This window comes from Nomascus leucogenys, chromosome 9, assembly GCF_006542625.1.
Source record: "Nomascus leucogenys isolate Asia chromosome 9, Asia_NLE_v1, whole genome shotgun sequence".
Taxonomy (NCBI): Eukaryota; Metazoa; Chordata; class Mammalia; order Primates; family Hylobatidae; genus Nomascus; species Nomascus leucogenys.
In genome coordinates this window covers 28,963,279-28,979,706 of record NC_044389.1, presented here as the reverse complement: position 1 = coordinate 28,979,706, position 16,428 = coordinate 28,963,279, and the positions used below count along the sequence as shown (strand labels likewise).

General features: G+C 35.2%; 1 protein-coding gene across 14 annotated transcripts in view; it reads left to right on the top strand.

Annotated features, from left to right (window-relative positions):
* ODR4 (odr-4 GPCR localization factor homolog) overlaps positions 1 to 16,428 on the top strand; it is a 91,361-nt gene that overhangs the window by 3,157 nt on the left and 71,776 nt on the right. For all 14 annotated transcript variants that reach the window (XR_004031700.1, XR_004031699.1, XR_004031698.1 and 11 more), the window contains exons 2-9: positions 803 to 919; positions 3,760 to 3,894; positions 6,706 to 6,801; positions 9,151 to 9,257; positions 10,310 to 10,346; positions 11,431 to 11,571; positions 12,420 to 12,515; positions 14,658 to 14,726. Coding sequence is in view for 5 of the 14 variants with exons in the window: in XM_030818737.1 (XP_030674597.1) it covers positions 821 to 919; positions 3,760 to 3,894; positions 6,706 to 6,801; positions 9,151 to 9,257; positions 10,310 to 10,346; positions 11,431 to 11,571; positions 12,420 to 12,515; positions 14,658 to 14,726 (780 nt within the window). In the remaining 9 variants the exon portion in view is untranslated. The remainder of the gene's footprint in view (positions 1 to 802; positions 920 to 3,759; positions 3,895 to 6,705; positions 6,802 to 9,150; positions 9,258 to 10,309; positions 10,347 to 11,430; positions 11,572 to 12,419; positions 12,516 to 14,657; positions 14,727 to 16,428) is intronic.

Here is a 16,428-nt window from a genome sequence, read left to right as displayed (position 1 = left end):
TTAGCATAGTTTCTAAGCAAATAGTATAGTTCTTTCATATATGCTTATCAGGTAAATGAATTTGATTCTACCTCCTAATGAACTATTCAGAAATTCATGTTTACGATTTTAGCAATGAGAACACCAAGACTTAGCAACAGATTATCAAAGATAATACAACTAGGGAGTAGATCTAAAATAAGAAATCTGGTGTGTTGGCCGGGCACGGTGGCTCACGTCTGTAATCCCAGCACTTTGGAGGCCGAGGCGGGCGGATCACCTGAGGTCGGGAGTTCGAGACCAGCCTGGCCAACATGGTGAAATCCCGTCTCTACTAAAAACACAAAAATTAGCCGGGCATGGTGGTGGGCGCCTGTAACCCCAGCTACTCAGGAGGCTGAGGCAGGAGAATCGCTTGAACCCGGGAGGCGGAGCTTACAGTGGGCCGAGATTGCGCCACTGCACTCCAGCCTGGGTGACAAGAGCAAAACTCCGTCTCAAAAAAAAAAAAAAAAAAAGAAATCTGGTGTGTTGCTTACTAGTTTAGTATCCTCTCCCTTATCCCAGGTATGAGTAAAAGGTTTGATCTCTTATGTCAACTCTGGTTGATTTGTGGTTGTTTCCTGCTGCACTGTATTGAGAAGAACTCTGGAACTGCATCTGAACTTTTCAAGAAGGAATACACTATGTAATAAGCATTTGCTGCAAGGCATGAGATAGCCTCAGGATAGTATCACTTCTCTTGCTATACTACTCCCGTGATAAAGACATTGCAAATGATATTTTACCTAAAAATACTGTATCTTTTTTTCTTGTAATATAGGAGATTTTAGTTCTAAAAATGGGAAGAACCTATATTGTAGAAGAGACTGTTGGCCAGTATCTTTCAAACATAAATCTCCAAGGAAAGGCTTTTGTCTCTGGCCTTTTAATAGGACAGGTATGTATCTTTTACTCTGCATTTCTTACTAAATAATTACTCTGTAATTTATTTTAAAAATTACTTGTTTATTTAAAGTTAAAAGATGCTATTTAATAATAAACTCAAGATTGGGGGATGGAAGAAGGAATGTAGAAGAAGTAACTTTAAAGTAGGTCTTTGAGGAAACATGGAGAAGTAGACAAACCTAGCCCAGTTTTGCTCAAGTCAGGACACCTTCCCCTTTGACCATGTAAAAGTAATTTATAATATGGAAACTTCAGAATTAGAATGTTTATTGACCAGATTTTTCACATTTTGTTGTCTTTCCAAAGTGTTTTGTATTTCCTTCTAATCTTTTTAATATCTGGTTGTCCAATTCTTTACAAAAGAAGCTTTTGAAAATTTTATTCCTATTCTAATTTGTGTTGTCTTATATCAGACTTATAGCAACAGTGGTCATATTTTTGTTATAAGCTATAGTACCCATCTTACTGAATTTTTTTTGTTGTTGTTGGATCAATAGGGAGGGAGAGGGATTGGGAAAAATTTGGGAATTAGACAAATTCTAATTTCTTCTTAGAGCTGAGTCTTAAAAAGCAACACAAAATGGAACAGAGATTCAGCTACTTATTTTAAAACCCATGCCACTGATGTCTTATGAGTGAAGGAAGAACCTGTTAATGGGCAGGAGGGACCAGTCAGCAGTACAAAGCCAAAAAAAAAAAAAAAAAAAAAAAGGAGAGTCACACAGTCAAGTTGACTGTGTCCATCCAAACACTGGGGAGAGTGCACTTTGGCTCAAGGACTTGATTTTGAGGCTTACTAGCCAATAAAGCTCTTATTGGGACAATTTTCTTTCTAGATATCTTAGCCTGATGCCTTAGAATCTTCAAATTACAAAATTAACTTTCCTTATTCTGATTCTATCCATATTCCCAAGCTACTTTTATAGTTTGATGCCCCATGTTATCTACTTATAAAGAATACACTGTCCAGAGGACTCATATGTTCAGATGCCTTCATGACATTTTAGTTTTCTACATCATTCTGAATAAACTTAGTTAATGTCAGTCTAGCCATGAAAGGCTCATTTTCACAATTTTTACAAATCAGATTTCTTAATTTGCAAGACAGAGGGCTGATGTACATGGTTCTACCAGGTAGCACCACCCTGTGAGGCCTCTTATTAGACAACCAGACCGCCTCTCTTGAGAACGGTGTGAATTTCTTTTTAATTCAGTTGTAATGTGGGGCTCTTTTTGTTAGGAGTTTTCTATTGAAGTTTTTTTCTTTCTCTTTGTTTAAAATATTTAAGAGAAGAAGAGTCTTAGAGAAAGATGTGATCAGTAGAGATAAAAAGTCACGGAGAAAGACCCTCTTCTAAATTTGTCTTAACTGGATAAAGATTGTTTCTAAAGCTCAGGCAAACTGCCATCTTACAAATGAGTGTCTCATAATTTAAGGCCTTCCTTCCGTCTCTTTATGCTGTAGTATGTATTGCTCAAGGATAGAGCAATTCATTCCTTTCAGTATTCTACATGCTTTTTCTTCCCTTTTCTTCCAGAGTTCATTACTTTTTCCTTCCCTGTAAGCTTGCCTGTTTCCTGGTCTCTGTCAGTTTCTTTTTCTTTTCAAAGTTATACATTTTATGAAGAAAAGAGGAGCCTTCTTAACTGAGACCTACTTTCTTTTCCAGTGTTTATTTGAATGTAACTTCCTGAAAATAACTTGTAGGAATAATTACTCTTATTTTCTATCCCAAGATGATACTAATGATCAGAGTTTCAGGTCATGTGTGGGGATGATACAATGCTAACTTGCATTAGCAGTGTTATTTTCACTCTTTTTTATAGGAAACTTTCACTCTAGTGAAACTGAGCTATTAAATGTTCCCTACGTTTATTTTTAGATCTCCCAACTTTGGTTACTACTTAACTGATACTACAACTGAAGAACAGATTGGGTGTGGTGGCTCATGCCTATAATCCCAATGCTTTGGGAGGCTGAGGTGGTAGGATTGCTTGAAGCTCGGAGTTTGACCTAGCCTGGGCAACATAGCAAGACTGTCTCTACAAAAAAGTAAAGAAAAAAAAGCCGGGCGTTGTGGCTGATTGTTCGAGCCCGTAGTCCTAGCTACTTGGGAGACTACTTGCGGGGAGGATTGTTTGAGCCTAGGAGTTCAAGGTTGCAGTGAGCTATGATCACACCACTGCACTCCAGCCCGGGCATTAGAGCAAGACTCTGTCTCTAAATAAATAAATACACACACACACAAAGAACAAAAAACAAAACAAAAAAACCCTTGAGGAACATAGACTCTGTATCACTTTAAATTGTGTCCCAAATCCCCTTTGTTATTCTGTGGAAATGTATGTGGAAGTTCCCTACTGTCATCATTTCAGTTAAAATAAGATACAAAAGGTCACTTGTTTAATTTTACTAATATTTTCTGATCTGTTCGTTTATAACTTATAAAACAAATATAACTAGAAAATATAACAAATATAACTAGAAAACTGAAAAAGCATATTACTTTTTAGTTAATGTAATTCATTCACTCATCCAGTAAACCATTTTTAGGGACCACTCCGTGATTTACATTTGAGTTGTCCAAATAAATAAGAAGCAGATATTAAATACATTAAAAGATAAACAACATGTGAGGGAAAGGTTGTAAGGCCATCCTTGAAAATTAGCTTCCCTTTAGCTTCCACTATAATGTGGATATTAATGATTTAACCTGTTACAAATATTACTCAGTTTTTGCATGTCATAAAAGCTAAGGAATTCAGGTATCACTCTAATTAGATTGAGGAATCGGATATCACTTTAACAAGCTTTTTAATTTGTTTTTGAAGTGTTCGTCACAAAAGGATTATGTGATTCTTGCCACTAGAACGCCACCCAAAGAGGAGCAAAGTGAGAACCTCAAACATCCCAAAGCTAAGTTGGATAACTTGGATGAAGAATGGGCCACAGAACATGCCTGCCAGGTTATCTGATTTTTTTGTTTATATGTTTAAGTTTTATTTCAAAAAAGAGCTAGAATCAAGAAGATTTAGTGAATGAGTAGAGAGAAGAGACATAGGGAGAAAGTAGCTAAAGATGACTGAGATTTTTAGCCTGGGTGTCTAGGAGGATAGTGTTGGCATTACATGAGGAAAAAACAGATTTGGGATGGGTGAGTGGGAATAATGACTAAATTAATTCACTTACAAGTATTTATTGAATGAATTATATATCATCAAATAAATAATGTTAGAATAAGGTAAAAATAGAATTATTTCCTTTTCTAGGGTTGGGGGTGGGGGGGGGGAACTTAGAGGACAGGTCAACAGGTGCAGCAAGCCACCATGGCACACGTATACCTATGTGACAGACCTACACATTCTGCGTTTTTGTTTGTTTTAAGAAAAAGAATTTTCTTTAATAAGAGATTTATTTCCTTTTCCAATCAACTTTAAATCTTTAAATCTTTTAAACTCAAACGTGTTTCTATGTATGTAGATATACATATATATATATATACATGGACATATATCTGTGTCTGTGTGTGTGTTTGATCATGGGGCAGTGGACAGTTATATTAAAAAAAAAAATCTTGCCTGTAATCACAGCACTTTGGGAGGCCAAGGTGGGTGGATCACCTGAGGTCAGGAGTTCAAGACCAGCCTGGCCAACATGGTGAAACCCTGTCTTTATTAAAAATATGAAAAATTAGCCAGGTATGGTGGCAGGTACCTGTAATCCCAGCTACTTGGGAGGCTGAGGCAGGAGAATTGCTTGAACCTGGGAGGTGGAGGTTGCAATGAGCCAAGATCGCGCCATTGCACTCCAGCCTGGGCGACAAAGCGAGACTCTGTCTCAACAAAACAGAACAAAGAAATCCAATATTTAATTATTATTGTTTTAGTCCGTTTGTGTTGCTATTAAGGAATACCTAAGACTGAGTAATTTATAAAGAAAAAAAGGTCTGTTTGGCTCATGATTCTGCTGGCTGCAAGATTGTGCATCTGGTGAAAGCCTCAGGCTGCTTCTGTTCATGTCAGAAGGTAAATTGGAGCTGGTATGTAAAGATCACTTGGCCGGAGAGGAAGCAAGGGGTTGGGAGGTGCCAGGCTTTTTTTTTTAACAACCAGCTCTCCTAGGAACAAATATAGTGAGAACTCATTCATTGCTGTGAGGATGGAACCAAGCCATTAATGAGGGATCTGCCCCATGACCCAAACACCTTCCATTAGGCCCCACTTGGGTTCACATTCAACATGATATTTAAGGGGACAAACATGGCAACCATCTTCTAAAGAAAATATTAAGTAATGTAAAGTTAAATTCCCAATGGTTTATAAATAACTTTCTACTCTAATTTTGCTTTTGGTCTGTCATAAACTTGTATATGACACACACACACACACAGAATATTAATGAATTTATATAGTAAATTAGCTTGACCTTTACCTCTAGAAAGAAAAGGTTAATTTTACTTTTTCCCCTTTCTTGCTCTCATCTCTATCTCCTAAAAAATGGTTACTTTTTTGTGTTGGTGATTTTGAAAAGATATGCAGGCTCCCTATGCTAGATATGAAAACTTTGTTTGTCAGAATTGTGCTACTATAGTAAATAGAATTTATTAAATCAGAGGAAAACACCAGCAGACATAGTGCAAGTAGATTAAGGATTAGAGCATGATACCTAATTTTCTAAGACTCTACTCTGATTGATTGCTTATACATTAAGTAATCAAAGGCTAACCAAAACACTCTAATCTCTGAGTATAGATGATAGAAAAAAATCCATGTGGTATTAAGAACTAGCCACAATCATGTGAAGGGAAATACAGATATGGAGATATCATGGTAGTATGTATCAAAAACCTTAAAAATATGTATAACTTCTTAAACCAGTTATCCACCTCAAGGGATTTGTCCTAAACAAATAATTCTATGAATGCAGAAAGACGTACTAGGATTTTTAATCAATATTATTTTAAGGTAAAATTAGATATAGCATAAATGCCCAATATCAGTAAATGGGCTTAAAAATTTGAGGTTAATCTATGCAATAGAAAATAATGGATTTTCAAGTCAGACTCCCTCTGTTCAAATTCCAGATCTAGTATGCTGCTAAAAATAGGGATACAAAGGTAGAATTACTTATTCCCTTAAGGAGCTCCCTGACCAACTAGTAGGGTTCACAGATAACTATGATATAAGACTATGTGATAAAATCCATGGGAAAACTACACCAAAGCCCTGTCAGAGTTCAGACATCAAAAGATCAGGGAAGGCAGCTTCCTCAAGCTTCCTTTGAAGTATCCAATAGGGTTGAGACATGTAGAAATATAAGAAAAAGTCAGTTTCGGCCTAGGGAGCACCCTGAGTAAAGACATAGAGTTAGAAAGCCTAGGATGTGTATGGAAAACAGTTTATAGCCTCAGTTGACACTACTTTTCAAGTAGTTTTTGACAAATATTTGAATTACTTGAGGAAAAGTAGTGTCAAATGAGTGTATAAACATCACATTGGCCAGATCCTAGAAAGTCTGAAATGTCAATCTAAAATAAAACTTCATTTAAAAATATTTAGCTGATGGTGGGACGCCATTGAAAAAATATTTCAGTCTTTGATCTCCTGAGTAAAGGGTTTATTTATTGATGTAGCTAAAGGATGTTGTTATCAGATAGTTTTATTTATAAAGTAGTTTTAAGGTGAAAAGCTAAGGACACGCTAAACAGACAGTTTCTCAAACAGAAAGGATTGCATATAATGCCAATTTGTTAGCTAATACTATATTTCTATTTTTAGGTATCCAGAATGCTACCAGGGGGACTTTTAGTTCTTGGAGTATTTATTATTACTACTTTAGAACTGGCAAGTGATTTTCAAAATGCCCTGCGTAGAGTAAGTTTGATGTATCGAACATTCTTAATGAAATCAGTTATATGTTATTTTTATTGATTATGAGTATGTATAATGATTCTAGGCGTATTTGAATTTGTTTTCCATAATTCTTTTTGTTGGGGTTACATTGAAAAAGCTTTTGTCACTCAATTGCTTGGATATCTTGAGTGTAAAAAATGTTTATATTTTTAAAAACTACACATTTTATTTTTTTTTTTCCATTGGTAATTTTATTATTTATTTAGTACACTATCCAAACCAGGGCTATCATCAGCCCATATGGCATTTCGTACAAATTTGAAAAAGCTATTCTTTCCTCAAGTTAAAAAGTTAAATTATTTGTTTCTCAATAATAACCATGACTAATGACAGTAATTCCACATAAATTATGCAAGCAAATAATTCATTATAAAATATTGAAAAATTCAAATGATTATAATATTAAGAACTCAGTCACTTGGATCTAATAATTTGTTGTAAAAAAGACATCTTTGTGGAAGTAAAATTCTTTTTGACAGAAGAACTACATACTTTAAAATAGTCTTTATTTTAGAGATAATTTCTGACTATTAGGAAACAAATTATAATTCTTTAACAGTTTTTCTTATGCAATAGCAGTATTCTGTCACACCTTCCATTTAGTACCTAGTGATTACTGTAACATGAAATTAATAGGTGCTGAAATTCTTTACCTTGTTTTCAATTCTCCCAAGATCCTGAGAGTAAAATACAAACAATCAGATTATTCCTGGACACAGTATCTATCAGGAATCTCCTGTGTTTTTTGCTTAATTACTGCGCCAGCGAATTAGGTAACTTAGTGTAAAAGTAAATATGAAGGTCCACATGCTGTTTTCCCTAAAACCCAAACCTAAGGTAAATTCTGTGTAGCCAGCTCTTTTAGCATTCAGGATCCACATGAACTTTTTGAAGAGTATTTCATACCCCAAAACAGTGGGGACCTTAAAATCTTGAGACATATAAAACCCAACCCCAACAGTATCCCAGAAAAACATTTTTTAGGTAAAAAGTGTGCAGCTGAGAACTTCAGATGTTACAGATTTTTTCAGTCTTGTAACCTGTCAGATGTCCCAGCCTCAAGCCTTTGATATTTGCACCTAGGGGAGTAAGGGAAGAAAATGGAGATATTCTTCTCCCTGCTAAATTGTTTAACCCTCTGCCAATTTTTCCATCTTAAATAAATTTACCTTGTTCACAATTGTTCATTCCCTTTGGCATTTTGAAATTTAACCTAAATCTATGCGTATTTAATATTAATAGCATTGATTGTGCAACCTTTTGTGGCTGCTGCTGAATTGAGGGGGTTGGATGTGGGCCCAGTGCTAGAGCGATATAGCCAGGCCCACTTTCCTTGCTTTTGTATCTTTTGTTCCTAAAAAGTATATAAAACTTTAGAAATGCTTTATCTCTGAAATTACTGAGTTTCAATTATCTAATTGTTTCCACTGGCTACATTGACAAACACTACAAGAAACAGCCTTATAAAACTTGTCAGTGTCACCCGTTATTGTTAAGGACTTTATTCATCATATTACATTAATATTGTGTTTCTGGAAGAATTTCTTTTTATATTATGAAGAAAGTTGTGCCTCCTCTGATGATTGTTTTTAGCTTACAGACCATGTGAATTAGGTTACAGATTAGATTTCTCTCTGCACATTATTGTTAGAAAGCTTAGAGCGAAATGTATTACCACCCTTTATATCAAGTATGCATTTTTATAATTCTTATTTCTGACAAAAATTTATCTCACTATTCTACTTTAACTTTTAATTTATGTTATTACTGTATTTTATATGTTGTTGTATATTGCCTTAAGTCTTGTGTGACATTTAAATAAGAAATGCTGAATGGGTGACAAGCTCGATTTCTTTAGTTAAAATCACTTGTCATTTCTCATTCTAATTAAAGTCTCTGTTCTATAGTTTATATAAATTCTAGTTGCCCCAAATTAATTTTTCATGTCCAATTAATCTCTAATGATAGTGAATTACATTTTTTTTATTTAAACCCAATTTTTCTGTAATTTCCTAAAAGGAATTCAGAAAGGTTAGTAATCAGCTCCAGTCTTTAATTTGAAGAAAAGAAAAATTAATGGTGGCACACACCTGTAGTCCCAGTTACTTGGGAAGCTGAGGTGAGAGAATCGCTTGAGCCCAGGTGTTCAAGGCCAGCTTGAGCAACATAGTGAGACCCCTTCTCCAATAGATAAAGAATCATGGAATTTTAAAGCTAAATGAGAGTTGGGGACATTATAATTGCCTATTTCAACACTCACTTTTTTTTTTCATTTTGCATTCAATTAGTGTGTATTTTTCTCTCTTTCAGCTAATGTTTGCTGTGGAAAAGTCTATAAATAGAAAGAGGTTGTGGAATTTCACAGAGGAGGAAGTCTCAGAACGAGTGACACTTCACATTTGTGCTTCTACAAAAAAGTATCTTTTGTTCAGTTTATGGTTTAAAAGTACAAAATACCAAAATAATATTCTTACAAGGTTTTTTCGCTATTTATTTAAATCATCATTTAAAAAATAGGCATAGTTTTGTAAGATTTTTCTGTAAATAACATGGAATTAGAGCTACCAATAATAATAATAGCAATAATGGTTGTTAATCATGCCCCAAGGTCATAAAAAGCTTGAGATCTGAAATATGAAAGAATCAGGATTCTGAATTTTTTACCAGCTATCTGCCCCTGTACATCCAAGCACAGCAGATTCCCTACAGAGATAAATGCCTAACTGATGGCTTAGGCAAAGTAATGTTTTTATTATGTTAAAGTTTTTACCTCCAGTTTCTATAGATAAGGATGTACAGTTCAAAGCACGGGTGCACAGAGCTGGATGGTATAGGACATCGGAGAAATTCTTATGTCTTTGGCTAAGATGAAATGACACTAAAAGCCAGTTACACGACCTCCTTACCTTCTCTTGTCTACACCTTGCCAGGGCAAGGGTACCTCCCAAGCAAGGGTCAGCCTCACCAAAGGAGTGACACGATCCGTGGACTTCCAAAGACAGAATTTTAAAAGTGACCATTCCTGCAGAAGCAGGGCTTTTTTTTTTTTTTTAACAAAAAACAACAACAATAAAAAAAAACTTTAGTATTTAACTGCACAGTTTCATATACAAGCCCTTTAATCCAATGAATAGTCTCAGGTTTGACCTCATGTAAAACAGTGATACTTTTTGTTATGGAGAGTGTATATTTGAGCAGAATCTCACGAGTGCTTTGATTCTATTTATTGCAATTAGCGGGATTCATAAAAGGTAGGAAATGATTTTCAAGCACTGCAAGTACTATAGTGACAGCAGTTTATATGACTACATACACACATATGTACATATATGTACACATATCTTTAAAGTGTTAAGATTTTGTAAGAACTTTTGGATGTGTGCATTTTTTAGTTTATTTTTTGATGGTTTATATTCTTTTAGTTATCAATAATGCCTTTTTTGGTTATTTCTGTCCTTAATTAGTAAAGAATATTTTGTCGAACTTACGATATCCATGATCCAAAGGTAAGAAATTTACTCTTTAAAGATTTTCCTGTGTCACAAAGTATTTTCAATCAAAATTCAGCTTTATATTTAGTTTTAATAATTTCCATTGCTATCACTTCCTATTGATGTGTACAAACAGCTGTAGTTTTTATTTTGAAATATGATTAATTTTATTACAGATAAAGAAAACTTTTTTGTGTGTGACAGGGTCTCACTCTGTTGCCCAAGCTAGAGTGCAGTGATGCAGTCATAGCTCACTGCAGCCTCCACCTCTTGGGCTCGAGGGATCCTCCCACCTCAGCCTCCTGAGTAGCTGAGACTACAGATGTGCACCACTGCACCTGGCTAATTACTTTTGTGTTTTTTTTTTTTTTTTGATAGAGATAGGGTTTCACCGTGTTACTCATGCTTGTCTTGAACTTCTGGGCTCAAGTGATCTGCTTGCCTTCGCCTCCCAAAGTGCTGAGATTACAGGCTTGAGCCACCACGCCCAGCCAACTTTTTAAAAAATTGTTAAAATATCTTTGTTAATCTCCTCTTACCTTGTTTGTGTATTTGGTTTTATATTTGAGAGGCTGGTAGTAAAAGTGACTGAGGACTTTTGGTAGCTGCACTGCCTATTAAACAAGCTATGTGTATTCAGCAAAACCCAGACTAGCACTTTGCTAATGCATCTAAAAGGGTATGTGAAAAAGTAACTTTGCAGTGTCATTAGCAAGGATGGGACAGAAAGGAGAATGCCTGCCACCTAGGAGTTGCTCAGTGATTATTTGCTTCACATCAGAATCTTCAGTATTGATACTGTTGAAGCTAGAGGATCAAAGGACCTTTCAGAATTCTAAACATGGAAATTTCTGATTCTTTTTCTGCCTACCATTGGGAGGAGAAGTGTTGCCAAGGATGTATTGAAGAGTACTGAACTTAACACATGCTTTATTTTGTGTTTAGTTCAACCTATAGTCTTTTGATCAAGGGTTTAGCCATATATGTTAGATATCAGCTTGTATGCGTTATTTAGGTTGTATATTTAATAATGTTTTGTTGATCCATGTATTTTATCTAGACTACATCATAGTTATTTTTCTCCCTTCTCCACTGCTAGAGTTCAGCAAGACCAGCAGATTGGAAGTATCAAAGTGGATTATCATCCTCATGGCTTTCTTTAGAGTGTACAGTTCACATTAATATTCACATCCCACTTTCTGCTACTTCTGTCAGCTATACTCTGGAGAAAAATACAAAGGTATCAGGGTAAAATGAATTTTCTTCAGTGATTGCCAAGTGAACAATCTACTTTTATTCTGCTTACATGTGTCATTCTTTTTACAGTCCTCAAAAATTACATTCTGCTTATAATAAGGTTGTTATGTGAGTGAGTAACTTATCACCGCAGCCAAATTAGAGATTTTTAGAAGTGGAACAATGTCATAATACTAGTGTATTCAGTTTAATAATAACTAATAATTTAGTTATTAAACTAAATACACTAGTACTTATCATATGCCAATTAAGTAGTATTATGTGCTTTGTCATTAAACTAAATATACCAGTATTCATTAATTAACATGTGTAAAATGTAATTAATGTAAGAAGCTATACTGTTTGGACTTTTAGCTTTCTCTTGGTAGTTAGGTTTTTTTGTCTTCCTTTTTCCAGTTCTTTTTTTGTATTTCTATACCATTCTTTTATTTTTATCTTATTTTTCTTCATTTTTCACATTGAAGATGTCAAATAGAGCTTTTTTTTAAAATTTTTTAGACATATTATTTGAGGCTTTTTTCTCACTTTTTTTAAGGTAATGGGTATTAAATTTTATTTAACTGGTCATGTACTTAATAACCTCCTGAGTCTGTGACATTAATGTTATTCTGGGATAAAGATCAGAAAAAAACTGTATTATTAAATATGATAAAGTATCAAGAATGGGGGGTATACTTTTTTTTAAATTTATGAAACTAGATTTAAATGCTGCATTAGTGAGACTTAGGGATTTTAATATTTCAGTTTATTAGGTGGAATAAAGTAGATTATAGGAAGTTTAATTGAGATGGCATTATATCTGAAAGATTTCCATGTTGTGTTTCTGTTAAGAATGGACTTACACGCTGGGCCAAGGAAATAGAAAATGGTGTTTATTTGATTAATGGACAAGTTAAAGATGAAGATTGTGACCTATTAGAAGGACAGGTAAGTTAAGAGAAAATCATCTTATTAACTTGGTAGTGCTTAAGGAAAAATAAAAGATTACTTATTTTTAGTCCTTGCCTACAAGAAAACTGATTTCATCTACCTCTCATTTCTAATTTCTTTTAAAGTAAAGGGCAAATGTTTTTCTTAGAAAAACAACTTCATTAAAAAGTAGGCAGAGGACATGAACAGATGCTTTTCAAAAGACATACATGCAGCCAGGAATCGTATGAAAAAAAGCTCAGCATTACTGATCATTAGAGAAATGCAAATGAAAACCACAGTGAGATACCATCTCACACCAGTCAGAATGCCTGTTATTAAAAAGTCAAAAAATAACAGATGCTGGCAAGGCTGCAGAGAAAAAGGAATGCTTATAAACCGTTGGTGGGAGTATAAATAAGTTCAACCATTGTGGAAGGCAGTGTGTTGATTCCTCAAAGACCTAAAAACAGAGATACCATTTGACCCAGCAATCCTATTACTGGCTATACACTCAAAAGAATATAAATTGTTTTATTGTAAAGACACATGCATGCATTACATTCATTGCAGCACTATTCACAATAGCAAAGACATGGAATCAACCTAAATGCCCATCAGTGATAGACTGGATAACGAAAATGTGGTACATATACACCATGGAATACTGTGCAGCCATAAAAACAGAACGAGATCATGTCCTTTGCAGGAACATGGATGGAGCTGGAGGCCATTATCCTTAGAAAACTAATGCGGGGCCAGGCATGGTGGCTCACGTCTGTAATCCCAGCACTTTGGGGAGCCGAGGTGGGTGGGTCACTTGAGGTCAGGAGTTTGAGACCAGCCTAGTCAACATGGTGAAACCCTGTGTCTACTACAAATACAAAAGTTAGCTGGGCATTGGTGGCAGGTGCCTGTAATCGCAGCTACTTGGGAGGCAGGGGCCAGGCGTGGTGGCTCACACCTGTAATCCTAGCACTTTGAGGGGCCAAGGTGGGCAGATTACTTGAGGTCAGGAGTTCAAGACCGGCCTGGTCAGCATGGTGAAACCCTGTCTCTACTAAAAATACAAAAGTTAGCCGGGTGTGGTGGCAGGTGCTTGTAATCACAAGCTACTCGGGGTGCTGAGGCAGAAGAATCACTTGAACCTGGGAGGTGGAGGTTGCACTGAGCCGAGATCATGCCACTGCACTCCAGCCTTTGGCTACAGAGTAAGACTCCATTTCAAAATAAAAGAAAAGGAAAAAAAAAAACTAACAGGAACAGAAAACCAAATACCATATGTTCTGGCTTTTAAGTGGGAGCTAAATGATGAAAACACATGGACACATAGAGGGGAAAAACACACTGGAAGGAGGGAGAAGGAGAGGATCAGGAAAAATAAATAAGGGGTACTAGGTTTAATACCTGGATGATGAAATAATCTGTGTATCAAACCCCCATGATTGAAGTTTATCTGTGTTACAAATCTGCACATGTACTCATGAACTTAAAAGTTAAAAAATAAGTCCAAGAAAAAAAAGAAAATGATGTAATTGGAATCCCAAAACTGTACAGGAGTGTCATCTGAATTTCATCTGATTTCTAAATTGTAAACTGCTGACCTGCAACCAAAGGCCACATGTTGTTCTGCCCTGATGGCAGTTCAAAAGCTATGGCCATTTTATAAAAGAGGTTTATAGAGGCTTCTAAAATAGCTTTGACCTGAAGGAAGCGGAACTTTTGTGATCTCTCCCTTTTTAAAGCGGGATCAGCAAACTTTATGTGAAGAGAAAAATACTACCTATTTAGATTTCACAGGCTGTATTTTTATCTCTACTGTGTAACATGAAAGCAACTACAGGAGATACATAAGTGAATGATCCTGGTCCCATACCAGTAAAACTTTATTTACAAAGATGAGTGGCAATGTGGGTATTTGCCCACAGGCGGTGGTTTGCCAGTTGTTGCTTTAGAGGAATGAAAGTATGGAATTAATTGTTTTAAAGAGTGCATATTGATACAGAATACATAAAGTAATATCTATATAAAAAGCTAAATTAAAATAATTAAAAGACTTGTTTTTTCTAAGTTACTTAGTATATGTACAATAGTTTATAAGTTGTCTTTTATATTGTACAGGTTTCACAATTTGGCTTTTTAACTTTTGTGTTTTTTCAGAAAAAATCTTCTAGAGGAAATACTCAAGCAACTAATCTTTCTTTTGATGTCAGAGTGCTAACGCAGTTGGTAAATACTTTAAAATAACACTTAGTTAAAATATTTATTAGCATAACCATAATGAAACTGTTTCTGTTTCTATTTTTCTCATTAGAGAATAAAAGGATTTTAGAGCTGTAAGAGACTGTATGAAATGGCTGATTATAGGAAGGTTATTCCCAAGAAACATCATTTTAATAAAACCTGTTTGAGGTTTTTGCCTCAAGGATATTAAAATTTTAACATCAATAAATAGCAGTTTAAAAAAATATGAACACATACATGCATACTTATACATGTATGTATGTGTACATATTTTGGGTTGTAGCTTTTATAGTTAAAGTTGCAATTTTAACAACTTAAAAGATGTGTACACAGAGGTGCAAAGAGTTGTCATATGCGTATTTTGAAGTAGATTTATTAGATTTATACCCCCCGATTTGATAAAAATCACAAAGTATTAATTAGCAAGTTTTATATGTAAGTATGGTTGCTTTAATTTACACGTCTTTTCGAAAATTTAAAAGTTGGATATCTTAAAGAATAAAAAGTTAAAGCCACTACTTATTCCTAAAAATGGATGCCTTTGATTTTAATCCTACTTGAAATTATCCTGAAGAACAGACAAGGGTATAAAATAGCACACGCGTGTTTGTAGGAAACTTTATTTCAATATTACACTGGATTTTGAAACAGAAATACTCTCAGGACTTGTGTTTTTTTGAACTGAATAGAGTTTAAAGCAATTTGGCATTTGAGGATGTTTTAGTTTCTTCTTTTTCTGTGTGTAGCAATAGAGCATTAGTAAATTGTCTTTGGGCGTATGCCACTCTATGTGAGTTCTCAATTTCATTTTTCAATACCTTAGAGGTATTTTAGTCTCTGATTTTCTACTTTGTCTTGATTTTAGAAGTATTCTTTGTTTTGAGGCTGGCTATTCCACTACTTATGTGCTCTTCACTAGTTAGGCTTACTGCATGGTTTATTAAACAATTTGGTTAAGATTATTTTATTAATAGTATAAAATTGTAGTTGGGAGATGTATAGAGTGTGGGAATATAGAGAGATGAGTGGAAGATGATCTCATGAGATAATTTATTGTAGTAATAATATTATTGTTATTTTTGAGACGGAGTCTGGATCTGTCGCCCAGGCTGGAGTGCAGTGGTGCGATCTCGGCTCACTGTAAGCTCCGCCTCCCGGATTCACGCCATTCTCCTGCCTCAGCCTCCCAAGTAGCTGGGACTACAGGTGCCTGCCACCACGCCCGGCTAATTTTTTGTATTTTTAGTAGAGACAGGGTTTCACTGTGTTAGCCAGGATGGTCTCGATCTCCTGACCACGTGATCCGCCCTCCTCGGCCTCCCAAAGTGCTTGGATTACAGGCGTGAGCCACCGCGCCTGGCCAGGTGTAGTAATAATATTATATAGTATAATATATTTTTGGCAGTCACTCCACCGATCACCTAGCTGGAAATTTTGAAGTGACTAATATACAATAAGTAGTCAGTAAGTACTTATTGGCACTTTCCTCCCGGTTAAGTCTTATTGATTCCTTATTTGTAGTATTAAGCTTTTCTTTTATTTTCCATACAGTCCTGCTGTCATTAGCCTTACAACAGTATTATTTTACCTAAACTAGCACGAGTAACCCTTAACTGGTCTCTCTTCATCTATACATTCTTGTCCAAAGTGATTGTTTCTCTAAATCTCTTCTACTTTGTTAGTATAT